At 30.5% G+C, this 27,839-nt stretch overlaps 2 protein-coding genes across 2 annotated transcripts in view; one reads left to right on the forward strand and one right to left on the reverse strand.

The window, feature by feature from the left end:
* Positions 1-7,098, forward strand: part of LOC147806240 (dolichyl-diphosphooligosaccharide--protein glycosyltransferase subunit 1-like) — a 31,763-nt gene extending 24,665 nt beyond the window's left edge. Inside the window, exons 8-10 of the mRNA XM_087169023.1 lie at positions 720-839; positions 2,417-2,662; positions 6,762-7,098. Of these exons, the coding sequence (XP_087025149.1) occupies positions 720-839; positions 2,417-2,662; positions 6,762-6,944 (549 nt within the window). The 3' untranslated portion in view covers positions 6,945-7,098. The remainder of the gene's footprint in view (positions 1-719; positions 840-2,416; positions 2,663-6,761) is intronic.
* Positions 7,099-8,689: 1,591 nt separating this feature from the next.
* LOC107444178 (uncharacterized) overlaps positions 8,690-27,839 on the reverse strand; it is a 61,438-nt gene continuing 42,288 nt past the window's right edge. Inside the window, exons 6-8 of the mRNA XM_016058260.4 lie at positions 25,824-25,967; positions 18,655-23,319; positions 8,690-13,185 (exon numbers count right to left, since the gene is read on the reverse strand). Of these exons, the coding sequence (XP_015913746.3) occupies positions 9,064-13,185; positions 18,655-23,319; positions 25,824-25,967 (8,931 nt within the window). The 3' untranslated portion in view covers positions 8,690-9,063. The remainder of the gene's footprint in view (positions 13,186-18,654; positions 23,320-25,823; positions 25,968-27,839) is intronic.

The raw sequence follows: 27,839 nt of genomic DNA on the forward strand, positions 1-27,839 counted from the left end.
TTCCTATTTTTTGAATTATTTTTTATCTCTCACAGGACCTTCTATGGGCCGAAACGAATGTTGCCCCATAAAATTATTCCTCATAAGGCATGCATCCCACTAGTTTATTTCAAAATTGGAGAATCACACTTCCCTAGTTTCCCTTGTAAGAGTAAGTTTTATTATTCTAAAATTTTTTATTTAAGGTCCCAAATTATTTTAAAGCATCAATTTTTAATTAAGCTCTTGTTCCTAAAATATTTTTAAAGAAACTACTATGGACTTCTGAATATTTTCCCTATTCTAAATTTTATTGAAGAGTTTCATTGGTAATATGAGATTCATTTTATGGAATACTATGATAAGACAATATTTTTAAAATCTGCCTATCTTCATTATTCCCTACTACTTTTCTGCAAATTTTACTAAATGAAGTTTGTAATTCTGTCTCTCTGTCCACTACTGACTAATTACCATTTTTCTTTTCTAAACAAATGGATTTGTTTTTAAAGATTTAACACTTTTCTATTAAAGAAGCCGTCAAAATAGACTTGAATATATTGATTATATATCTTAGTGTTAGCAACATTTTATAATTACTGACAGAAAAATAGCAATGTAAAAAAGTGTATTTTTGATTTAATATTTTTTAAAAATTATTTTGTTGAAGTTTTTAAAATTGTGTATGCATTTTTTGCTATCAGTATTATGTATCATCATGCTAACTTATTTTTATGTAGGTTCATTATGAATATCAGAAAATTTTGATGCTTCAAGAGCCATTTTTAGTCGTTAGTGCTTTGTATTTGTTGTTTATTGTTGTCATTATCTATGTCAGATTGGATTTCAGCATCACAAGGGTAAGAAGTCTTATATAATTTTATTTTATTTTGGATTTTCTATTTTACAAATGGTTCACACTTAATATTAATTATTTTCTTTCTTAAAGTTGTCAACCATTTTATTTTCTGCTTCTTTTCCTGTCTATTCTACTATTTTGTCAGCTTATTAAATTTAAGAAATATTGAAACAAATATTGTAATAAGCCCAAATAAACAATTTAGAAAGACAGGTATCTATTACAGTTCTATATGCAATTACCATTATCAGTTAAAAGATGCAGGTACTGTGTCTTGTGATATCTATTTTCTAATTTGTTGAACTGAACGCAGATCCTACTTTTGAATATTATAAATTGTTTTGCTTTTGTTTCCTCCTTTGTTTATTTAAGTACTACTTTCTTTTTAGTATATTTTATTCTGAATTATTTTGCTCTAGTATATAAAGTTTTTTTTTATTTTTTATCTTCTGCATACATTCCAATATTTTTCTTTTGAACTTATTCACTTACCTAGCATGATAACAGTTTAAATTTAATGATAAGTTTTTTTTTTTAAGTTTTTCTTTTCAAGCAGTAAAACACTTAATTTTACTGTACATTTTTATTTCTAATTTATTATTTGGTCAGTATTTATTCATTAAATCATTCTATTTTTATTTCATTAAAGTTTTATTTTCTTTTTATTCATAACAAAAGTTAAGTTTTTTTCCTTTAAGCCATAAAGTTTTTTCTTTCCTTAAGTTCCTTAATATAATAAATAGTAATGTATTATAAGCAGTGAGATATGAATAACTCTATCAATTCAAATTATAAACTATATTTAATTTGTTATATATAGTTTATAATTTGAATTGATAGAGTTAAACTGAAACTATATTTAATTTGTTATACGTAATTTATTTTGTATTTTTCTCATATTATTGCTATTTTCTTTATAAATAAAGTTTTTTTTTTAAAAAAACAATATTAAAAGTTTTGTTAAAAATTATGTATTCAAGAGCATTTAAAAAATCTAACACAATGAAAACTTTTAAAATCATACTATAAAATTACAAATTTAAAGATTCTAGAATATCATTCGTTTTGGATTCATTAACATTTGCAGCGTTGTTGTGCGGCTCGATAGGCTTTACCCCCATCAAATAAATTCAAAATTCCTTATTTAAAATATTTTACAAAAGCATTTGAATCCAGATTTTGCCACGCGTCTAGTATTATTTGATGCATAATGTATATAGAAATAATTATTAACTAACCAACAGCAGTCGGTTTATATTTCCTACTTAACAGAAATTAGTTTCTCGTAATCAAAAATAAGAGTTAAACTTATACATTGGGTTGACTTTTACACCAAGGTATACATTAAATTTCTTTCCTCTTTTAAGTACTTAAATGATTTTTAATTTTGTTTGCTTTATGTTTGTTATGGCTTTGTTTATTATCTGTAACTATTTACTTATAAAATTAAGCAATAATTTTTTAATATATTAGCATATTTTTTTTTACCAAATTTATTACTTGGCCAGTGTATTTGAAATAGTTTTTTTATTATCAGAACTTCGTTTCTTTCACATTTATTATTTTTTTAAAAAATAGGATCCATCAAAGGAAAGCAAACTGCGAGTGTCTGGCTTTATTGAAGCTGTTCATCACCACTGTGACAATAGAATGAAAATTTATAGCAAGTTTGATGAAGCACTCTCTAAATTCAAACACAGTAAAGATCTTAACAACTACCAGAATGTTGTTAAAAAGTTGAACAATGACCATAAAACAGAGACTCAGGGCATTAATGACCTTAACACAAGACTTAAGCAGGAAGGATCTGATGTCACAGATAAGGTAATTTTTTTTCTTCAAATACAGCAACTGTCAGCATTTAGTTGCATTTTAAGTTAAACATTTTTAAAATCAGTTTTTCCAAAGTGGGATCAAATTTAAATTTTTGAGACATTGCATCTAAAACAAAGGGCATGGATTCGGCAGTGATCGGAAGATTTTTTCAAAGGTGATGTGCTTGCAGGTTTTTCAATTTGTTGGATGTAACAAAAATTTTAATTCCCTTTCTCTTTTCTAGTCTGCTTAAAAAAATATAACTATTAAAACTTTTATTCTACTATTTTCTTGATTTGAATTTTTTTTGTCTGTTGGTTAATATTAAGAAGTAGTTGAGGATTCTATAAGTGATAATTCGCAATTTAGTTGTACAGGGTTCCCACTTTTTCAACAGAGCAAAAAGTAAGCACTTTTAAGGACTTTTTTTGAAGAAATGAAGGACTTTAAAAAATAGTGTGATTGTTTATCATTGAACATATTATATACATATGGCACTAGTGACAGTGCAAATTATTTACCTTCCTAAAAAAAGCAATAAAAAAAAAAAAAAAAACTAAAACAATTTTATTATAATGTAAGCTCTGATATAACTGCATTAATTAACAGGCTCGCCAAAGAATTACCAGGCAAATTTGCTTATCCTTAAGAAATAAAAATAATAGTGTAACAATCTAGAACTTAAAAAAAAAAATTTACAATGCAAGAAAACAAATTATAAATAGTTACCTAATATTTAACTTTTTTGTTAGAAGCAAATCATGCTTTCTTATTTAGTAGCCAGGAAAAAAAAAAATTTAAGTATTTTTGAAAAAAACACTTGGTTTTTACCAATAAACCCCAGGTTCTTAATGAAAAATCTAGGTGGGCTGGGATTTTTCAAACACTGTTTCTCACAAATCTGTTTAATTTTTAGTACAATCATGAATTTTAAAAAATGTTATGCTTTCTATAAATTTACATTTACTTATTACACATTGAAATATTATACAAATTTATTTAATTTGAGATTTTAGGAAATAGTTTTCGTTATGGATTCTTGTTAAAAAAAAATTTTTCTTCTGATACTTCTTTTCTTAGCGTTTTACTTAATCCAGGGGTGATTGTGAGCCCAAGTCAAAATTCCGGAAAATTTCTCAAGAAATAAAAAAAAAAAAAAAAATGTAAACAAGGTTTTCTTCTTTTTTTCAATATTTCTTAGTTTACTTAAAATATATTTAAAATTTTACATATATCTATACCATTTACACATACCAATAATGACTTGGAAAAGTAATTGAAATTTACAAATATGTCTTTCTTTGTTGACTTTATGATTATAATAACTATTTACAGATAAAAAAAATTAATATTAATCTTGAATATAAGCTTATAAAGTGTCTGGCTCTCCCTTACAAACAAATAAAATAAACTGAGTTTTTAAGTTCCACCTTTGAAAATTTGACTTTCGGACACCTTTGTGATCAATGATTTTTTTAAACGTCTTAACCTTCGATCTCCGGAAACTTCCGGATCACGGTTAGCGAAAAATCCGGAGCACAATCAGCCCTGTTAATCCCTAAAAGCAGATGCATTACCAGTAGAGCTTAATTTCTTGAATTCTGTCAACTTTGAAGGTTAGTGTGGGTTTTCTGCTTAGGTACCTTGAAAAAAAAAAAAAAAAAAGAAGAGTACTATCTCTTTTATGTGCAGTATTCCCCTTGTTCACACTATTTTCTTCTCTTTTAGAATGCTTCACTCTCCTCATAAAGTATTATTCTAGGCAAAGGACAGAATATATTAATGAAAGGGCATGTTTTCTTCTCCTTGACTGTTGCCCCCCCCCCCCTTTACACACATTAATTTTTGTCTCTCTAAAATGCTTTACCTTCCATGCTTGGTCTAATTCTAAGTGATAAGAGAACTCCATTTTATTTTAAAAAATTGTTCCTATCAACCGTAGTGATGCTAAAAAATTAAGGACTTTTAAAAACCTTGAACCAAAATTAAGTACTTTTAAGGGCCCTTATTTTCCAAAATAAAAATTAAGCAGTTTTTAAGGACCGTGGGAACCCTGTATTAAAATGAAGTAAAATTTTTCTTGTAGGAGTCAGCAAGTGATTGTGACTTATATTGTCATTTGGTACAGAACTTCAGTTTAAATCTGAACATTTTAGTCAGTTGGAAAGCAGTTAAAATTTTGGTTGCAAGATTTCCCTCCCACAAAAAAGATTTAAATATTTTATATGTAATTCGTTTAAACATTCTGATGCGTCGTTTAAAATTAACACTTCCATTTGAAATCTCGATTCATTTGACTTCAATATACTAAGAATTTTTCAACATGAAAGTTGAATGCTGTAATTTTATGCAATAGTATATTTTTATCTGTGTTCAGTATTCTAGTTTGTTTAATTGATTTGTTAACTTGAAAAGAAAAGTATCGCTCTTTTAAGAAAAAGTGAGATATGAACTAAAATGTAAATTTTTATGTAAAGAACTGTTACTAGGTTGCTATTTATATTTCTGGCCTAATAATGAAAAAACAAACATGTAGGATCGAAATTGGTTTTATTGTTTTTCAAAATATTCTCAATGACGATCAATACACTTTTGCATGCGTTTGAACCAATTTTCAAAGCACTTTTTCCAGTCCGATTGAGGTAACTCCAAAACATGCGTTTTGAATGCATCAACCGCTTCTTCGGGGGTCGAAAATCGTTGTCCACGTAATTTATTTTTGATGTGTGGGAATAAGAAGAAGTCATTGGGTGCCAAATCAGGGCTGTACGGCAGATGACCCATCAGTTCGATCTTTCGCTCCGTCAGAAATGCCCTTGTTTGAGTCGATGTGTGAGAGCTCGCATTGTCACGATGAAAAATGATTCACCTGTTCTGCTTTTTTCGAATTTCTCCGATGACTTCTGGCAAACAAATGGTCGTGTACCATTCAGAATTGTACGTCCTGCGCTGCTCTAACGCCACTGTTGCCACATGACCGTTAATGCCGAAGAAACAGGCAATCATTTGTTTAGATGTGATTCTTCCTCGAACAACTTTTGTTGGTTTTGCCTCGTCTTGGAAGACCCATACAGTTGATTGCTGTTTTGTTTCCGGCTCATATGCATAGATCCATGATTCGTCACCTGTGTAGATGTTATACACAGCCTTTGATGTACCTTGAACGTATTTTTCCAACATTTCCTTGCACCAATCGACACGAGCCTTTTTTTGAGCGTTTGTCAGATTATGCGGGATCCTATGCGAAAAATTTTTTTTACGCTCAAATGTTCATGCAATATTTTATTGATGCTAGTCATACTAATGTCCAAAGACGCCTCTATCTCACGGTATGTCACATGACGATCTTGCTTTATCAGTTCACGCAGAGCATCGATCTTTTCTGGCACAACAACGGATTTTGGACGACCTGCACAGGATTCGTCCTGGATCGAACATCGACCACGATTAAGTTCGTTATACCAATTTTTTACAGTGCTGTAAGGAAGGCGCTTTATCGCTGAATAAAGAATTAAGTTAATCGAAGCACTCTTGTCTTGACAATCCACGTCGAAAGTTATGTAAAATATTGGCACGAAAATGTTCACGATTCAATTCCATTTTTTGAAAGAGAAGAACTTTTCAATTTACTGTCAACAACACAAATGAAGCTGTAATGGTAAATCGTCTGCTGAATTCATGTTTATAAATATCACACTTTCGATTAAAATCTTCTGCGGTCGCCTAGCAACACTTACTGTTGCCAAGGCCCGAAATTTAAATAGCAACCCTCGTACTTTCAAATTTAGAAGTCTAGTGCTTGAATAATGCTTTCCAAATTTTGATTAATTTTTCAAATTTAATTTGACAGAATACCATTTAATTAAAATTTCAAGGGTGTATACGTGTATAGCTCTTTTCACGATTGTAATTTTTTGAATGACCTTTATCCCACCTCTGGGCAACAAATTTTTTATTTATACATTTGTTGCTGTAAAAAAAATATGGTTCTGAACAAATATTTTTTAAAAATTATATTGAGTTTTATGAGAATTCTAAGAATACAAAAGTACCTGTTTATGACTATGTTATAATTGAAAATAAAAAATGATAACTATATATTTTTTAGATTGGTGAGCTCCAACGCTGTGACAAAGCTTTCAAAGACCAGCTTCAGCAACAATCTGTATTGGTAGAAAAATTAGTTGCTAACAAAGTCAGCAAACAGCAGTACCTCGATTCTGATGCTGCTATCATTAAAAAGAAAGAAGAAACTATTGAGAAGATGAATGCCATCTTGTGTACATTGTAAACAAATGCCTCACATGAACATTTTCATTTGGTTGCTTCTTTATCCTTACTTAAATTCATTCCATGTTGATCAAAATGAGAAGAAATGTGTTTGAGTCATTATCTTTGTAAGGGTGCAAAAACTAAATAAATAAAGTTTTTTTGTTTCTTTGTAATTCATATTCTTATAATTCCTATTGTTCATAAATGCATACAGTTGCTAAAAATCATCTGAGAGCTTAGTGAAAGGCGATTCAAAAAAATATTTTTGAAGGTAAAAAAAATTTGTGGCAAAAGATGTTAACTATTTGTCATATTTAAATATGCCAGTGATTTATTTAGCCAAGTCACTATATTTCGAAGATCTCAGTTAATGAAGGTAATTGACAGTTTTGGAGTGCTGGAAGTTATTTGCAAGGTATCTGCTACAATTTAGATTTTCAAATTCATGACTTAACGAAGTTACTATTTTCTCAGACAAAAACACAACAATAAATTTAAAGAAACAGAATAACATTTACTAGTTGAAATGATAGGTATAACCATAACTGTTATACTCTGCATCTTCATAATTATAGATTTTAAATTTAAACAGAGCAAGGAAGAGTTAAGCAATAAAATAGCTGAAAAAAATACAAAAGCAAATATTTTTTCTGCAGAATTACATTCTGAAGATACTTTTCTTGTTCATCAGGAAATAAAGAAATACTCCATATTTGTCTGTTCTCGTTTCGGAATAAAAAAATTTGCCAATGACTGGCTTGCTTCTGCTAGAATTTTAAATTGATAATAATAATAAAAAAAAAAAACAATACAGAAATCACAGAAGTTTAAAAGGTAATTTGCTCTAGAAATTGTTTTTTCTTTCATTTTTTGAAAGAACACCATAATTTTTAAAGAACATGATAAAAACATTTTATATTTTAATCAAATATGACTGTGAGTGGGGATTTTGTTACAAATTCAGATATTTGGAACATCATGAAATAGGAAGGAGGTGATAAATTCCATTTTAAAAATTAGATTTTTCGGCAACCTAAATCCATGACTTTTCATGATTTTTTTTAAAAAAATAGTTAAAATCATGACAAATTTTATTCAATACCAAAATCCATGACTTAAAACACTCAGAGTGAGAACTCTATGTTGTTCAGAACCTTCATCCACTTAATTTATTTCTAGGCACACTTCAACTGCATGTTAATGGATTTTTAAAAAAAAATATTTCTTTACATTAAGCAGAGATGGCAAATACTTTTTGGTAAGTGTGCCAATTAGATTAGGATTTATTATTTTCAGGAGTGTGCCACTTGTTCATTTTCTTCCCAAAAAATAATCTTTAAACCATCGTACTTTGGTTTTAAACTGTAGAATTACACTGTGTAACTGTTCTGTTAAATTAACTTTCTACAAATGGAAATCTAATAAATAGAATTTTAATTTTAAAGGTAAAATACCTTAAAACAAGCACCTTTTGTACTGAGCAATAATTAATAAATTTAAGCATTTAATGCCAGATATTTTTATAGATATCCACCAATAATGGCTGCTAGCTTTGTATTTTTTTTTCAATGAATGGGTGTTAAAATAACATTTTAAAGTATTTAATTAGTTTGAAGTTAGTAAAAAAAGTATATGAAATATTTACTAAGAGTCTGAAAACTTCCATCAGAAAGTGAACCAATCTCATCACTAATCCACAATACAAAAAATAGTACTGTTAAATGGGTCCTCAATTTTTTTTTGTTTCGTTAAGTAAATGCAACATTAAAGTAAGTAAATATTTATTTTTCTCACTTCAAGAAAGAATGGTAAAACTACAATTCAAGAGCAGCTGCAAACCTGTCTTGATTTAACATAAAAATATAATACATTCAAATAAAAGAAGCTTTTAAATATTTGATAGAATTTTCCAAATTCAAAATTGAAATACATCTTATCAGTTGACACTTTTTGTTTTCCTCATTTCTTTACATTTGGGATAAAAATCTGTACATGATTATAAAAAGATCCATTTTTTCATTAATATTAAATATACATTATATATTTACAGGAGTTTCTTTTATTTTATTCTACACAGTTCAGACTAGTTTCAATCTTAAAGTGGAGTAAAATAAAATTTGTTTTCAAAAATTATAGGGCTAACTGACGGCGTTATGTCGTGACCTGAGACGTTGTGAAGACCGAGTATTCACTTTTGAGTTTTGGATGCTGGAGGAGTTTCTTGTTTTCAAGCTGCTTTTATTTTTAATAGTATTAATATGCACTTTAGGCACACGACACTTTTTAGGTACCCGCGAGTCCACACAGCAAGGGCAAACTCGTTTAACCGAAGTTTTGGGTGTATCACGAAGCCGTAATCTACTGGATGAAATTGTAGCATCATCATGTTTTGTATCACTAGAGTTGGAGTCTTCATTTTGAGTATCCTTTTGAATAATTTTATCTTCTTTTTGATAAAAATCACCAGCTGTGCAAATTGTCCCATTTAAATTTTTATCTTTAATAAGTACCTTTTCTATATTAGAATTAATATCTAGTTTAAGATCACAATTCTCATTTTGGTCATCTTCATCTACAGAGATAGTTAAATTTTCATCTGGAGTATTTTTCTTCAACAAATCTTTAGTTTTTTTGCTTTTGATAATTACATTTTCTGCTTTATTTTGTTTAGTAGATTCACTTTCTTCAATATCTATACTATCTTGTAATTTGCTGTTTGTTTTTCCATTTTGTTTAGCAGATTTGTCAATACTTTCAACATTTACATTATGTATTTCAGATGGGAACTTTTCACCTTTAACAGAAATTTTTTCTTGACTAGAGTCCTTTTCACTATCTTCAAACTTTGGCAGCAAGATACTTTTATCACAATTTTTATAAACAGCCTTAGTGTGATCTAAGGCAGCTGTAGGTAAGGACAAAGACAAATTTTCTTTGTTATCAATTTTTTTTGCACAAACATTACTTACCAGATCTGGACTAGACTCATTGTCTAAAATTCTGCTAACACTAAAGCCATTAAAACTTTGTTTAGCAGAATTTAAATTTTTTGACACATTAAATTCCCCACATTCCAAAGGGTAAATTTTTTCTTTTAATATGGGTTTATTGTTTAGACCAATGGCTTCTTTTAAACCCAATTCTTGCATTTGCTCTGTATTTATTGTCGAATTTATGATAGATGTTTCAGGTGTTGTAGTAATTAAATTTTCATATGATAATAGTTTAGATTTATTTTCTTTACCAGTGTCTATATTCCTGTTTTCATGAGTTATGCTGAAGTTTTCCTGACTTTTATCTTCTGCATTTTCATAAGGATCTAAATTGTTATCAGGAATTTGAGATACATTATCTTTTATTTCAGAAATTACTTCAGTATTATCATTTTTTTCTGCTTTGTCTTTTAAATTATCTGAATTTTGTTTGAAATTACTGGCAAAATCAGTAACATCATCTGTTGAAGTTTGTTTAAAAGTAGTGACACAATCAGCATTATCATCATTTTTGTTAACTGAATGTTTTGTGTCACCAGTTCGTCCACCTAAAAAAGGATCAGCTTGGACAACAGTTGAATGATTTTGGTCTTTCACTAAATTATTTTCAGTTTTCTCAAAGCAATGAGGATTAATAACATTTATTTCACTAGAAACAGAGTTTTGTTTTTCTGCACAACTTGACGATTCTCCTATTTCACTATTTCGCTGTCCTAAAAAAATATCTTGACCAGTTTCAGCTCGTTTGGTAACTATAGATGTACATACACTGGGACAAAAATTTGCAGCAGGATTAAAAGATGAACCTTTTTCAACATGGGAATATCCTGAATTAGAAGGATTTATTTCACAAGGGTTAATTACACTTTTATTTTGACATAAGTTTGGAGAGTTTTTATTCACTAAATTGCCATGCTCTAAAAAAGGAGTCTTACTCTGTACACCAAATAATCTTGAATTAGCTAGATCAACACTATATGAAGGAGTAATACTTTTATCAGTAATAATGCCAGATGATGTTGGAACAAAAGTATTGAAGTTAATACCTACAGACACATTTTTTGAAGGAGCATGATGACCCACATTTATACACTGAACACTATCAGAACTATCAGTTTCATTTATATTGGTAGTTTTACATACCTGCTTTACATCACTAGAAGTTCCCTTATCACAGTGCATTTGAATTAAATCTAAGCCATGGGATTGTTGGTTTTTAACACAATTTTGAGTAAAAATTGCTGCCTTTGAAGTAGGACAGTTGATTTCAACATGTTTCTGAGCCTTTTTAGGAGTGGATTTTTTCTTAACACCACGGCTTAGATTTCCTAACAAGTTTTTTGAACATGAAGCAACAACAGGTTTACGAGGTTTAGGTCTAGATATTGGTGTCTTACTTTTCCCCTGAGAACTGACAGGAGTGGGTATTGATAAGGTAAGAGAATCAGCACTAGATGGACGATTTCCAGATTGTTGAGACATGCCATGGGAAGCTGACTGATCACTACTCCAAGGCATATTTTCCATTAAAAATTGCTCCAGATCTTCTAAGCCATCATTAGCCTCAGATGATAAGCGAATTGTAGGATATGATGGAGCATTAGCACTATATTCTACAAGATTTTGGGCAGTAAAAGAGGCATGAGTGCAGCTACTTTGTTCAGGGGAAGGTTGTATTGAAGGAGTAAAAAACTGATGACCTGTAGAATCATGTGAAGCTAATGCAAAACTTGCTGCCTGGCCACGCTGAGTAACTGAAAGTTGCGCAACAGCAGCGGCTTGACGAGCTACAGCTAATTGAGATTGAAAACATTGAGCAGCAGCAGCTGCTTTCACATTAGAAGACTGAGCACCAGGAACACCAGTTCCAAGAGATAATTGAGTTGCCACACCACTTGCAGCAATCGCATTTTGTCTAATTTGCATTATCTTTTGCATTTGTTGATTAGCAAGAATTTGTTGAGTTTGTGCAAGCTGAGCATTTTGTTGAATTTGTTCAGTCTCTGTCAATTTAGATGACTGAAGAGAGGCTCCACACTTTTTATATTGTTGAACCTGTGTTTGTTTCTGAATTCCATGTGCAGTGTGCTGTAATGCTGGAATTTGAGTTGCATGATGCATTAACTGAAGTTGCCCAATTCTTTGCTGAGCAATTTGCTTTGGCTGAAAATGAGGGCATTGTGCTGCTTGTAACTGCTGTGCTTGACAAGCAACACTTGGCACAGGCTGAATTAATCCAGATGACTGGATTTGACTAAGCTGTCTTTGTTGCTGTAATGTTGATTGTTGTCCACAGACAGATATCTGAGAAACAGCAGCAGTTGAACACGAAGTCGGCAATCGTTGAAATTTTGGTGCACCAGCAGTCTTGGTTGCACTTGGCATCTTATTTGAAGTAATATGAGAACTAGATACTGTTGTAGGTGTTGGGAGCTGAAAATCAGATTGAACTGATTTTGCTGCTGCTGTTGGAGAAATATGAGATGAAGTAGACTGCCCTGTAATACGAGCAGCAGTTTGTAGTTGAAAATCAGTCTGCATGGGAGATGAATGTTGACTAGTTGCTACTACTTTAGCTGCAAATTCATGAGTCTTGGTATCACGAGTAGGCGACTGTAACATATAATCTGGACCTTTTGGACTAACACAAGAGGACTGAGATGATCCATATGGCAGCCTTGGTGGAGAAGCAATCTCAGAAGATGAGCTTTCTCCTTGCTGCATATGCTGATGAGCATGTGAATTTGGACCAAATGGAAGATCAGAGGTACCTTTAGGTAAAGCCATTTTATGAACATTTCTACAATGGCGCCTCAAGTTATAAGCAGAAAAGAAGCCCTTATGACATATTTCACACCAAAACTTATGAGCAGCTTCAGGATCACACCTGTCTTTCCTTTTCTTCTTCTTTTTAGGTTTTTCTTCCTCCTTACCTTCACAGGATGAATCAATATCAGGTGATTTCTGAAGATTAATATTTTGTGAAGTATCATTAATAGCCGAGTCCTCAAGAATCCAAGATGTGGTTCGAGATACTGCACTCTGACAATCTACAAACTTTTCTGTCTGTGAGCTATGTACAGAAGCTTCAAATCTCTGTGATACTTGGCTTACATTTAAGTCAGTTGTAGTAGATGATTGAGGGGTAGTCAAAATTACAGCAGAAGGTGAAGATGGTTGTTCATTGCCATCATTAGTAGAACTATTTTCATATCTAGGAGGGGAACTTTGTGATGTCTCATGAGTTACTTGGAAGGCCTGAAGGACCTAAAAGTAAAAAAGAAAATTCTAGAAACAATTTTCATAGTTAAAAGTTACTAACTAAACTAGAAATAATCTTTTCTAGTGCAATGTAAATTTCTACGACCATTATTGGAGACATTTAAAGCTAGTTTCCCATTTATAGATTCCTATTATTACTACTGAACAAAATTTTCAAAAAGAAAATCTATTAACTTTTAGAGGGTTGAGACATTCATGGATGACTAATAGAAACATACTAGGCATCCAAAATGGTTAATGTGTCAAAAATCTTGAGAAGTACAGATGAGATAAAAAATCTAAAAACGTGCTTAAAATATTTAAAAAAGATGCACTCAATGGTAAACTCGACCTCCCAATCTCAGCCCCTGGGATTGGGTAGGGTTAATTGATAAATTAAAAAAAAAAAAAAAATATTAATATTTTTTTTTTTTTGGATTTTCCAAAAAAAATAAAATAAAAGTATTCTGATTTGACATACAGATTGTTGCATTAGATTCATAGGTAACAAATAATATAATCATAATGAAAGAGGTTGCAAAATAAAGATAGGATGAAAATTGTTTAAAATAGAGTTTTAAGAAATGTATGTTAGATCAGAAAAATACAAATAGATTTGTTTAATATTCTGAAAAATCTTTCAACTTCTAGATTTTTACAGATGAATAGATATTTCATTTCTGGTTTTGGAAACCAAATTGTTAAATGCAGTGTAAAGTAAAAAGTGACACCATACATTAAAAATCTTGGTAATTTGAAGTTACAGTGATCAACAAGTTTGAACAGTATCAATGAAAGAAAAATTAAACATAAAAGCATAATTTCTTTTTTACAACAGAAAATTAACAGATATTAATTTTATCAAATTGTTAATTACAATGCCCAACACCCACTATACTTTTTTTTTTTGTACATGCTCATAATTTTTTCACTAATTACAAATAAACAGAGCTGAGGAGGTAATATTTAAAAGTTTGCTTCATAGACAAATATGAGATATTTTAAACAATTTAATTGTGTTTAGCGAGATTTAGTCCTCCATCTCTTTTTGGTAGTTACTGCTAAGAATTTGTACGATGATTTACAAAATACGAAAAAATAAATAATTAGTGCTTTCTCCCCCCATCAAAATGCGAGAATGTCGCCCATAATATTTAAATAAAAAATATTACAATATATATAGTTTAATATATTACTAACTATATATAAAATAAAAGTTTCTTATAGTACTATTTATAAATATAATTTAATAAAAACTGTATATATAAAAAATATATAGTTTTTTTTTTCTTTTTGTAAGCATAGCACTTTTGTTACTTTAAAATTCATTACATATATATTTGTTATTATTAAAAGTTATTTTGCAGAGAGAGTTTTGATGCAGAAAGCCTGAAAAATTCTAACACAGGGAAGAACATTGATATACACAAAAGCAAATAAAATAGATATGTTTTAAAACTAAAAAAATTTTAAGGTCTATGGAAAACATAAGATTATTCCTAAAAGGAATAGCTGTGATTGTTTCCAGTTATTAAAACAAGTACAAGAATATTATTATTTATAAGTATGTTAAATTGAATGGCTGAATTTTTTTACAATAGAAAATTTCATTTATAAAGCATTTTTGAAAGGGTGCATTTTAAACAAAATGTTTAATTGACAAAGTAAAAAATTTATATACAGTCATGGCTATAGCCATAAGGCAGTTTTTGTGATTTGAAGAAAGAATTTGAAACTATTTTATCTTTTCATGGAATAAGTTAAAGAAGTTTAGATGTAGTGATAAGAAAGCTAAATTTGAGAATCTTAACAGATTATTTGCAGAAAATTTGTTAATTTCAAAATTAAATAATAATTTTTTAAAATTATTTTCAAACAAAATTTCTAATTAATGACGCAAAACATTACTGTAATTATATTTACAGGAGAGACTCATACAGCTTCATGAAAGAACTTGAAAACTGTTCTATCTTTTCATAAAATAGTTAAAGATGACATGTTGTGAAAAAAAGAGGCCGTTTTGAGAATCTTTCATTAGTGAAAAATTTATTAACCCCAATTATTAAATTATCACATATTTTTCAATGGATTATTTTTAAATAAAATAGCTTATTTTTAATACACAACGAGAATGAGGTGGAGCCTCTTAACCGTTCGAATTTTAATGTTTGACTCATAAGTAAGATGATTTCCGAAGCAGTAAAGATATTCAACCGGAATACGTAACAAGTTCTACTTTGTGTATGAAGGGAAAGCATCTCTGAACACTTCAAAACCAGTTTTTGTATATAGAGCAAAAGATAAGATCGTTATGAGGAAAATATTTAAGCTTTGGTTTAAGCTCATTTAATACTTAACTAGGTTACAAAATGAAAATTTGACTAGCTGTCCATTGAGATATGTAAGTCATGGTTATAATCACATGACAGCACCAGTAGCTTGAAAGAAGAATTTGAAACTGCTCTACCTTTTCACAGAATAGTTATAGGTGGTGAGAAGTAGTGAGAAGAAAGCTTGATTTGAGAATCTTGACAGGTTATCAGGTAATAATTCTTAACTCCAAAAATTAAATCTTAACTTACAATTGGGAAAAGCGGCGTCTTGTAACTGCATAAGTTGCTTTTTTCTTTCCTCTTTTTGCATTAGTCTAAATTAAAAATTTATAAAATAAAAATTAAACTATTATTCAACTATAAGTTACGAATTGCTATCCAAAAGGAAAGCAAAAAGCTCATTACTTATAAAAATAACAAGTGTGGCTGGAAATATCTTTATTAAGAAAATTATTTTTTTTCAAATAAATTTTGCTTCTTATTTCAGAAGAAAGAACAATGCAGGATGAACAAAGATATACTTGAATTGGAGATAAACCCTTCATAGAAAAGGAGTTGAATCTTAAAATGACAGAAATGTTGAAATTGAGAAACTAAGATATTGTGAAACATGACCCATGCTGCCAATATTATCAATAAATCAAAAGAGCAAAAGAATGAAGAGACTAAGAGATTTGAATTTTTCACAACTGTGAAATTGCATTTATGATGCTTGAACCAAGGGAAAATATATTAAAATTCATCTGAATGCATGCAAATTTGACAGTAACCTATATCATATTTGACTCATTAATAGTTAGTTTTCGGAAGACAGAAGAAGAAAAGGTGTTAAAAAGTAAAACAATATTTTATTCTGTAAAATAATATTAGTTAGAGAATACAAACACAGAAAACTGCCGAAAGACAAAATGAAATTACAATACAAATTTTAGTAAGAATAAAATTAATAATTTGCACTAAAATCATAATAATTTTAAAATATGACTAACCTTTTTCTCCAGTAAGGAACATACCATAATCTTAAAATCTACCAAAAGTTTTGTTAAGACATAAATTACCTATATCAATTTTAACACTTTGATGCAGATTGGACTTCTCTGTCTCTTTTATAAATTTTTCTGGCGCTCTAATTACAAGTAATAATATATTTTGCTTTTTTTAATAATAAAAAGAATCTAATAGTTACTAAAAAAATCTGTTAGATTATTGGAATTATATTTGTACTAAAATATATACAGTCAAACCCCGCTATAGTGAACCTTCAAGGGACCGAAATTTTGGTTCACTATAACTGGGAGTTCACTATATCCGTTACGCAGGCAATTTAACTAATGGTTCCCAATCTCCTCCTTTTATTATACACTATTCAAATAAATTACTGAAAAATATTATGTAGTAGCAAAACATTTATTTTTCATTACTCTTCGTCTTGTGAACACTTCCCAATTCTCAAATAATTTTTCCTGAATTTCTGTTATTCCGCTTTTTAAACCTGCCTAACTTGCTATTCGAGAACATAAAAGTATTCTCATAAAATCGCTTAGCAAATTCATCGGCATTTGTCCAGATATTGGAAGGTTGCTGCTTCTTCGAATGGTGAACCACTTCAGTAATGTTTCTTCAACATTCTTGTGATCTGCTTTTCTGAACTTTTTTTCTGCCATCTAAATTTTTTCATGAGCAGAAATTATTAATAGTCTATTTTTCCACATGTTACAAACTGCAGATTTGTATAGTTTATATTCCCTGCAAATATCAGCTTGATTGCATTCATTTTTTCTGATTCTGCCCATTTTATCATCAATCGAGAACGTTTTACGTTTACTGCTAGCCATAGTTAAATTTGAGACACTTGTTTGCAGGAGATTTTTTGTCTGAACTGAAAGCAAAAAGGAGTTGAAATGAGGGCCTTAACAACACATATTAGTGTCCAACCCTTTGACCAATAATGAATAATTACTCATTCCCTCTGACAAAAAGTGCATATTAATCCCACTGACACCTTACAGGTGCATCATTTGCCTGGGTTGGAAACATCTGCTAGGTTTGTTTAGGGATAGGTGAGTGAGATAAAAGAAGCAAACAAGAAAAAATGCTTATCGCTCAATTCCCCTCTATAGATGGTTTTAAAAATCGGTATATGTATTTATTTTGAAGTAGAAATTTGAAAATTATTACAAAAAAATGAAGAAAAAAAATCAGTCGAAAACATAAAAATGTTCATTATATCCAACTTCCTCACTTTTTTGGTTCACTATATCCACAAAAAATAACATTGTACGTGTATAGCAAGGCACGGGACCGAAAATTTCGTTCACTATAAACCGTGTTCACTATAGCGGGGTTTGACTGTATATATAAATATAAAAAAGTACCTAGTTTGGAAATTTTTTTTTCATCATTCATAATCAAAAATTTATCAATTAATAGATTAATATAATCAATCAATTATATTATACATCAATAAGATCAATTAATATAATTATTGATTTTGTAAAGCAAAGAAATTTCAATGATGAGTAACAGTTTTTCTTAGATATAAATAACTGCAAATTAGAAAAATTATTGTTTGGAAGTGAGCCGTGTTTGGAAGATTTAAACTTTTATGCAGAAAAAGGCACCAGTGGTCTCACTCATGCTCTAATTCATAACCATAAACTATTAGAATGCTAAACATATTTCCCCTTTATTTTGTCCTAAATTAATACAAAATAGTGAAAAATGCATGAAAAATATGTTTAATAAAAATTCTGTGACAAAGGTTTAGCATGTTAACTAATATTCTTCGTACCTATTTCTTTCAATTACACTTAAGTTTTTTTAGAGTTGTTTGTTACAGCAAAATTTAAAAATTCATATTGATTATATATTGCAAAATGTGTACTATTATAAATTTGAGTACCAATTTAAATAAATTCGTCAGAATTGGTAATTCTAAGATATGTACCATTAACAGAGCAGCATATAACTATTTTAAAGCTTTAATTATTATTTTAACATTTTTATTTTACTTTATGTGGTTAAATATCAAAATCATAGAGTTTCTTTTTCAGTTTTGATTCTGATTGTAATTAGAAAATACACATGACTAGATATAAAAAGAGTGAAGTTTTACTGAAAGAATATAAAATCAATACAGTACCTGGTTTTCAACTGAATCTGTTGCATCGTCCATATCCATTAAACTGAATCGCACAGCATCACTGATTGATGTAAAAGATCTTGTTTGCACTTCTGAGACAACCATACCCTCAGCTTTGCACTGGGAATGAGCTTTTCCAGGTGTCTTCATGCTAGCCATGATGCTAACAGAATTGATAGGCTGCAGCTGTTTTTGTTGGTTGTTTTGATTTAGGACAGATTTTGAAGAAGAGTTACTTTCTTTAGAGTCAGGAGAATGTTCTACCAATGCTTCTTGATCTACTGTGATTGGAGAAGGTTTGGGACTTATTGGCTCAGCAACTGGAGTTGATTTGTTCTCGCTAGATTTAAAGTCTCTTACAAGAGAACATTCAGCAGTAGAATCAGATGGTTTAATTTCTGCATTATTATCTACAGCAACTGTGGCAGCTTCTGTATGTAACGGTATAGACTTGGAAACATCAATATCATCAGATTTTACGGAAAGTTCTTCAGTTTTAGTATCTGCTTTTGATGAAATCTTTACGTCTTTATCAATAAATCTTTCTTCTTTTAATGCTTCATCCGACTTATCAGTTACAGATTTTACTTGAGGAGGCACTGAATCTTTTTCAGCGTCTTCAATTGAACTTAGTTTTTGAACATCAGGTGGAAAACTATTTGTAATGGAAGGTTCCTCTGCAACTGAGAGCAAATCTAAACCAGTATTATTTTCAGTCATTTGCTTCTCTTCAGAAATTATTTGTTTAGTTTTCTCAACTGGTTCAGACACAATTGAGTTGTTAGTTTCGGCAATCAATGCAACTTCATTTGGTTTGCTTGAACTGGCTGCATCAGAGGATGCTGGAACATGAATGTCAAGTTTTAAGATTCCACAGTCTGTTTTATTACTTTCTGAGTGTGGAGGTATTTCCATTTCAGGCTTTTCTTCAATTGCTTTTGTAGAAAGTGTCGGCAAGGGTAAAGGTAAGGGCACTTTTAGAGAATTTTGCATTTCAGCCTCAGGTAAAGAAACAGAACTAATAACAGCATCAGATACCTTTGTTGTAAGAACTGGGGAGGAAGGAGCGGTCAAAGCAATTACTTTAGGGATGGGTTTAGCTACACTTGAAACTTTGGGTGCAGTGAGTGGTTTTATTGGTGCAGGATTTTTGATAAGTTGTCTTTTAGCTACCGATTGAAATGATTTTTTTGGTACTGCTGGTTTAATCATTTTTAGATTTGTTTGGCATACAGTTGGGCTGATTTTAGTTGTAGTAGTCAATGATGCATTAGCTTTTGCAATATGAGGAATAATGTTATATTGATTTTGAGGATTTGGAATGATTTGTGTTTGGTTACCATTTTTAATAACTATAAAACTAGAATGTGATGATGTTCCTGATGTTGTGGCAAATGAAGTGTCAGGTTGAATAACACTCAGATTAGATGAGACAGTTCCACTATGCAACTGACCACTAGAGGGTAGAGGTATTATGATTTTACTAGTAACAAGTTTACTGCCAGAAGGATGATTATGAGAAACTGGAATACTGAGAGCTGTTACTTGTGGGGATATTTGCGAGGTTGGACATCTGATATTAGAATTAAGCATGGATCCAATTAAATTTTGAGCATCAGAATAAGAATTTCCTGAAATATTTATAGGTATAATACTACTACTGACTGTTGTTGAAACATTAGAATTTGGAAACTTGTATGGTGTTTTATTTGTTTCAATCACAAAATGCTTAATGTTAGCAGATATTTTTTGCGGATGGTCTCGAGATTGAGAAGGTCCTGCTTTAGAATTGTTGTCAACAAAGTGAGGTGTTGGAGATTTGCTGGTATCGGAATCTGAACCTACAATACATTTTGATGACTGAGAAACAGAAAGAAGCTGAGAAGTCATTTTAGAACATACATATTTCCGTAATGCCTGATTGGTTGACATAGTACTGTTGCCAGCAGTAACTTCTGCCTGTTGCCTTGCCATTAGTATTTGCATTTTCATTAATTCTTCTGGAGAACAGTTTTCGAATTTTTGTTGAACGTACTGTTTAATACGAGGATTTGTATCACATGTGGTTATTGGAGAAGTGTCGTTAGTAGAATCATCAACTACTGACACAGATCTCTGCTGAATTTGTACAGACTCCATTTTCTTTACTCTAGAAATTTGAACGAAATGAGGATATTCTTTTACACCCTCCATATTGTTCGGTATTGGATTATCATGGATGACATTTGTCACACTAGTTTTGCAACTTTCCAGAGTTATTTTCTTTTTATGTTTGTTGGATTTTTCATGTTTATGTTTTTCTCTATACTTCTCAACCTTACCCCTCTTTTTATCAAAGCTAACTTTTCGTTTCTTCCTAACAGGCTCCGACTCTGAGGAACTAGCAGTTTCAACTATATGAGGATGTTTTGAGGTAGATGCTGGAATTTTTGAATAACTGTTGGAATGTTCTTTAACTATTCTCATAAGTTCTTCAGAGCTAAAGTCACTACAGTAATCTCCAGATATGAAACCAGAATTACCTTCTTTCTTTTTCTTCAGCTTATGCTTCTTCCTCTTATTCTTAGAATGTATTTTGTTAACCTTTCCGTGGGTAGAATGATGTTTTTTCACATGTCCCTTACCTCTCTTTGCTTTACGTTTCTTTCTTTTCTTTCGCTTTACAAGATCATGTTCAGTTCTGCTTCCATGTCGAAGTTTGTGGAGAACTTGCTTTTTGGGATTTTTGTCATGGTTCCGATGTTTCTTGTGTCTTTTTTTATGTCCTACATGAGATGAAGAATATTCAGTGTAAAAAAGTTTTTCAAGAGGTATTTGAGGAAAATGTATGTCAGATAAAGTTACATATGTTGCCATTTCCGCCATTTTGTCAGAGTTGAAGAAACGTCTGAAAACATGACTTTTATCTACAACACGATCTTCTTTGACACTGTCGCTGCTTTGATAATGTTCGAAATCAAAACCATTTGCCGTTAATTCTGAGGTAGAATCCGCTTCACTATCAACACTGCCATTGGCGTGAAAATTAAACATCATACACCTCTGCTCATTAACAGTTTCCATGTAATCTTCACATAAATGCTTAATTTGACTCCATTTGCTGGAACTCTTCAACTGCTTATTTCTCAAACTTTCGAGGACAGTAACAAAATCTGATAACAGATCAGAGGATAAGCCGGGCACATCACAATCTAGTATTACATGAGAGAAAGAACGAACAGAGCTTTGACTTTTTAATAATTCTGACCTTCTAGTTACTCTGTTTTCATTAATACAATTATTGGCAGTTTTCTGAACTAAATTATTAATAACTGCTATTTGAGAATTATAAGGAGTATTTAACCCATCAGCACAGTCTGATTTATTAGGAATTAAATTTTGATCTGGTTCTTGATTTACTGTATCATTGATTAAATTTAATTCTTTACAATTAGTTATTTTTGCATCATTGTTTATGGAAGGAGTTTCAGCCTCATTAAAACCATTTGTACAATGTGTATCATTAGAAATTTTTTCCTGGTGAGAATTAGGTTTTTCATTTTCCTGTTGAATATTAATATTTGTTTTTAGCTGCACTTTATTTTCCACAACCACAATGTCCTTCGGTGAACTATTTTTAATTTTTTCTTTATCCGGAGAAGAGCATTCAACCTCTTCTTTGCAATTTATTACATCACTTTCGTTACTCAAGCCATTAGTGAGATGTTCATTTGTTGAATGATTAACCAATGAGAGAGGTTGGACAGAGGAGATTACATCTTGATTTTCAGCCACTTTGCGACAATCACTTTCGATCTCACACTTCGCAGTTGTTTCAGAAGTCATTTCATTACAGTTTGTAGGAGCATTTGCACTACCTGAGATATTTTCATTAGAATTTGGCAACACCTCTTTATTTAATGTAGTCCCATCTTTATTAGAATTTTCTTTACTAGTTACTTCATTCTGGATATTACAAATTTTGGACTTTCTAGAAGATTTAAGGGTCTGTTTTTTGTTTTCAAAAATTTTTATTGGTGTTTTTTCTTTGGTCACAGATGAGGAATTTTCTAGTGCTGAGTTAGGCTCTGTACTATTATTTGGTAACTGTGACTGGCTTGCCAGTACCTCTTCTGAATTTTTGTTCTTTATACTAGGACTTAAAACTGTGATTTCAGTGGCTAACTTTTTTCTTTCGTGCCTAATGTTTTCAAGAACAATAGGATCATTCTGGGTTGGATTATTCGCTACTTTCAGAGCATTATCACATTCCACAAAGAAATCATCTCCAACTTGTATAGCTTGATCACACGTCTCTACAGCCTTTCGTTTTGTGGGAGGAGGAAATGCACAATTTCGACTATGGGTATGTTTGATATCAGCTGGATTCCTGGAACTTCTTATAGCTCTTTCTTTGGTAACTTGTAAGGTAGTTTTCTTAATGCAATTTAAAACCTCAGGACTTGGATTAAGAGAAAAAGAACTAAGAAGACATTCAAGTGACACCTCCTTGTTGATGGAATTGAATAGGGAGGATAGTTTAAAATACACAGTTGCCATGTGTTTCTCAAGATCCATCACATATTCCTTTTTATCAGTCTGCCGAGCTGCTTCCAGAAAATTCAAATCTGATGTCAAACCTCTCACGTACAGCTCAAGATATAATGGTAGTAGAGATATTCCAAACTGTAAGAAATGATAATACTTATAAACAATGAAATATGTAGGGAAAAAATAAGTAAGATTTAAGAATAAAAAATAAGAAATGTTTCAAAACAAACATTTTGCTTTATTTCTAAAAATGAATTATCAGCTTTTTAAAAGAGTCATATTTCTTTAAGTATTCTCTGTCAAAATCTTTGAATTTAATAGTTTATTTCTTAAAAATAATAATAAAAACCATACGAATAAAAATTCTGGATAAACAGAACTTAATATGAGCAACCAATATATCGACCGTACTGCTGAAACAAAAGGGTGATTTAATTATTTAATTTTGTATGGTGACAATGTCGAGAATGGAACTTTAATTTAATACAGTGGAATCTCGGTTTTGAGTAGTCCATTTCGTACGTTATTCCGCTTCCTACATCATTTTCCGCTGGCCTGTGAAAATCGCTTATATCGATAATATTAAATTCTCCCGGATTCATCTTGTCAGAATGAATGTAAATTTCGCGAGGGTGAATTTTTCAAATATATATATGCATGCATGCATATATATATTCACACATTTATTTTAACATCATCCCACTTTGTGCGTTATTCAACACTAGTCTGACGGAAAATGCAAATTCGGGGTTTCACCGTATATTGAAAGCTATAATTGTGAAATCATTTGATTTGGGAAAAGATTAAATTTTAATTTTCAACACGCAAAAAACTAAACTTGATTACCTAATTATAATGAGCAAGTGGCCCACACATTTTTTTACACACTTGGGCAAGTGTCCAATAAAAAATATACGTCATCTCCACTCCTCCTTTTTGCGATCAGAATTTCTTTATTTTTATCACAACTCTGTTAAGATGAAATTTAAAAATTGCCTCACAAGATAATAACATCTAAACAGAAAGGGTGAAATAGGGAAGGAAAAAGATTTTGGGAGAATAAATAGTAGAAAATAGAGTAAGAGCTTTGCTTTCGAAGAATTATTTAAGTTTATTATTAACTAGTTTAACAAGAAGGTGTGTACTTTTAAAAAAAACAAACAAAGATGACTTTTATTCCAGGTTAATTACACAAGAGACAAGGACAGGAAATAAAAGGATAGGCGAAGAAACAGTAGAAAGGACTTGTTTGCTTTTCCAGAATTATTCAAGGAGATGAGAAAAAACTGGTTTATCGTAAAGTTTCATAGTTTTACTTCCGTTTTAGGGAAAGCGAAGATAACTTCTTAAACTCCCGGCTTGTGACAAAAATGGCACAAACCAGAAAACCGACGATCTTGTTGATCAGTGTTTAAGACATTATTTTTTACATTCATTCCAATTAAATTTTGTAGTGAATTTGTAATCAATTTGGGGTGTTTGATACTAAATTTTCGTCTATTTTAATTTATTATTACTCATAGATTGTACAAGTTACGATCATGCCGGCATTTTTCTTGAAACAAATAGATAAAATATGTGGTTATTAAAAGTAGAAGTAAAATGTATTTTAGAAAACAATTGTTGTAGTTACATTTATAGATATTTAATTATTTTGTTTTATACATTGTTTACACTTTGTATTATTAAGTTTCCTAATATTTTTGACATACATCATATCATACATACATTTTAAAGAGTAGAGTCTGTACTTTACAATCGGTACCATTTAACCACTTGCTCACAAAAATGCATGTTTTTTGTCAAAATTTCAGGGGGCGATATTTAGTATTTTATGGTATCTAATTTTCTAAAAATTTTGAACAACTTTTTAAAAGGTACTAATATAAAAGTAAAAACAAGTTTTGTACAAGTCATAAATTGATTGTTTAAGTTAGGGTTTGTTGAGCAATAAGCAATAAATCAGACAAAAAAAAAAGATTAAACTAATTAAAACAAACAAGCTAAAATAAAAGAAATGTCACTTAATTAATAACACTGATATGATAAAATGTTTAAAGCAATAAGATCGGCATATCAAAAATTTCATCAAAATAAAAAATGTCAGTGATCAAAGTTTGCTTGATTCGAAAATAAACTGTCTTTTATAGTAAAGAAACATATTTCTAAGAAAGATGATAGTATAAATTTTGATTTGATAGTTATGATTAGGACTATTTAGTAAGTTGAATTTATTTTAATTAAAACAACATTTTCCACTACAATGAGAAAATAAAAATTAAAAACATTACACAGTTTTCATATAGTGTTTAAAAGCTTTACAAATACCTTATATAGTTATGATCAACATTAAGGACTATTTAGTAAGTTGAATTTGTTTTAATTAAAACAACATTTTCCACTACAATGAGAAAATAAAAATTAAAAACATTACACAGTTTTCATATAGTGTTTGAAAGCTTTACAAATACCTTTGCATTGTGCATTGCTAAAGATATAGAGTTCAGGAGATATAAAGTCATTTACAGTAGGCTTAATTTTTTTTTTTTTTTTCAGTTGCTGTTTATAGATTTTGCTTGTGAATCATTTAAAACAAAATAAATATCTGTTTAGCTGCCAAATATACACATAAATAATACCTTTGACCAAAGAATGTCGACAAATAGATAAAACTGTGCACTAGATGATGCATGACCAACCAAAAGCTTGCGTGCAGCTTCTTGAATTTCTAACAAAGGCTTTTGTTTCTTAGCTTGTAACTCACACCACAAATTCATCAATTCCTGCAAAAAAGCAATAAATTATTAACTAGTTGGTAATTAGGTACTTTATTTACGACATGCTAGTTATAAATTATTTAAATAAGCAAATATATAAACAAAATAGAATTAGCAGACAACATAGGAGCAGAATTTTATTTATGTTCTGCAACATGGCTTTAGAAAATTACAAATGTTTAGTAGGCATGGTCAAAACTAAACAATTCTCAACAGTTAAAAAAAAAAAGATAAATAATTTTGTTTTATGGAGAAATTTTTTTTTTTTCAAAAAAGGAATCATTATTAGTTAAATAAATCATTTTTATAAAAATGCTACATAATGAAACAAAAACAATCAATCATATATAAAATTTTTACAGCTACTTGGACATGAATTGTTCTGCAGGGAAGTGAATGTAAATTGTTCTGTGAAGTATGTCACAGTATTGAACACTTTTTGCTGTAGGAACTGACATTGACAATTAACTTAGGACCCAGAACTTCCACATTTCCGGGTCTTTTTTAACTAAAAGTGGGGCCCTATTTAAAAAATGAATTTTCAACTTCTTTTTCCATCTATTAATATGCATAATTATTCTATCGATTGATAAACAAAACAAAGAATTTTCAACAAGCATATTTGAACAAGATGGCTTTTAATTTAAGACAGATCTGCATCAAGGAAAAGCAATAATGTAATTTGATACACATTTTAAGATCAATAATTAATACAGTCAACAAATAGGAAAGGGAACCCTGAATTCCAAATAATTCTTTTGGAGTATGGATTAGCATTTTCAGTAAAATGAGGCTCTGAGTAATACAGTGGAACCCCGATTTTACGTTGTCCGTTTCGTATGTTATCCCGCTTCTTACGTAATTTTCTGCTGATCCGTGATAATAGCCTATACCGATAATGTTAAAAAATTCCGGATTTTGCATTACCCCTTTTATAAAAATCCCGCTTGATGCGTTTTTCTACAAACAGATCAAAATTTTTTTAAAAATTCTATTCGAAATGGTTTTACTCATTTTTCTGTGCTAGCATACCAAATGAGATTTTCAGTCGGTTTTGTTTGAGTTTGAAAGCTATAGCATTTTTTCTCATTTTCGAAACCTCAGTCATCATGTTCTTTTCTCGAAAAAAGATGTCGAAACGAAAATGCTTTTCTCTGGCCGGAAAGGCTGAAATCATCGAAAAAGCTAAAGAATTTCATGGCACTAAATTTGATCTTGCTAAATCTTTGGGTATTGCTTATTCAACTTTGCAAATGATTTTAAAGCAGAAGCTTCAGTAAAACTAAACTCTGAAAAACTCAGAAAATATGCCAAGAAGAGAAAAACCCTTAAAACATCTCCGTATGATGAGTTAGAAAACGTTTTAATGAACTGGTTCGAGGAAGCCAGAGCAGCAAAGATTCCTATAAATGGATCCATCCTGAGAGAAAAGGCACTTGAAATTGCTGAAAGGCTTAAACTCCAAGGCTTCAGTGCATCAAATGGCTGGATCGATAGATTAAAAAAAAAAGGAACAATTTATGCTTCAAATCTATCTGTTGCGAATCCGATAGTGTGTATATGACAATTGTGTAACAGTGGAAAGAAGAAACTCTGCCAAATTTATTAAAGGGCTATAATCCAAGAGATATACTTAATGCGGACGAAACGGGATTGATTTTCAAACTATTGCCAAACAAGACATTGACAATTAAAGGTGAAAATTGCCATGGAGGAAAGCTTTCAAAAATGCGCTTTACTGTTTTGCTCTGTGCAAATGTTGATGGAAGCTAAAAGTTAACGCCTCTTGTGATCGGTAGAGCAGAGAAACCACGGTGTTTGAAAAATATCAAACGTTTTCCCACCGATTACACTTCAAACAAAAAAGCATGGATGACG

This window comes from Parasteatoda tepidariorum, chromosome 8 (genome assembly GCF_982258835.1).
Source record: "Parasteatoda tepidariorum strain Cologne lab strain chromosome 8, Ptep-v5.0, whole genome shotgun sequence".
In the NCBI taxonomy this organism is placed as follows: domain Eukaryota; kingdom Metazoa; phylum Arthropoda; class Arachnida; order Araneae; family Theridiidae; genus Parasteatoda; species Parasteatoda tepidariorum.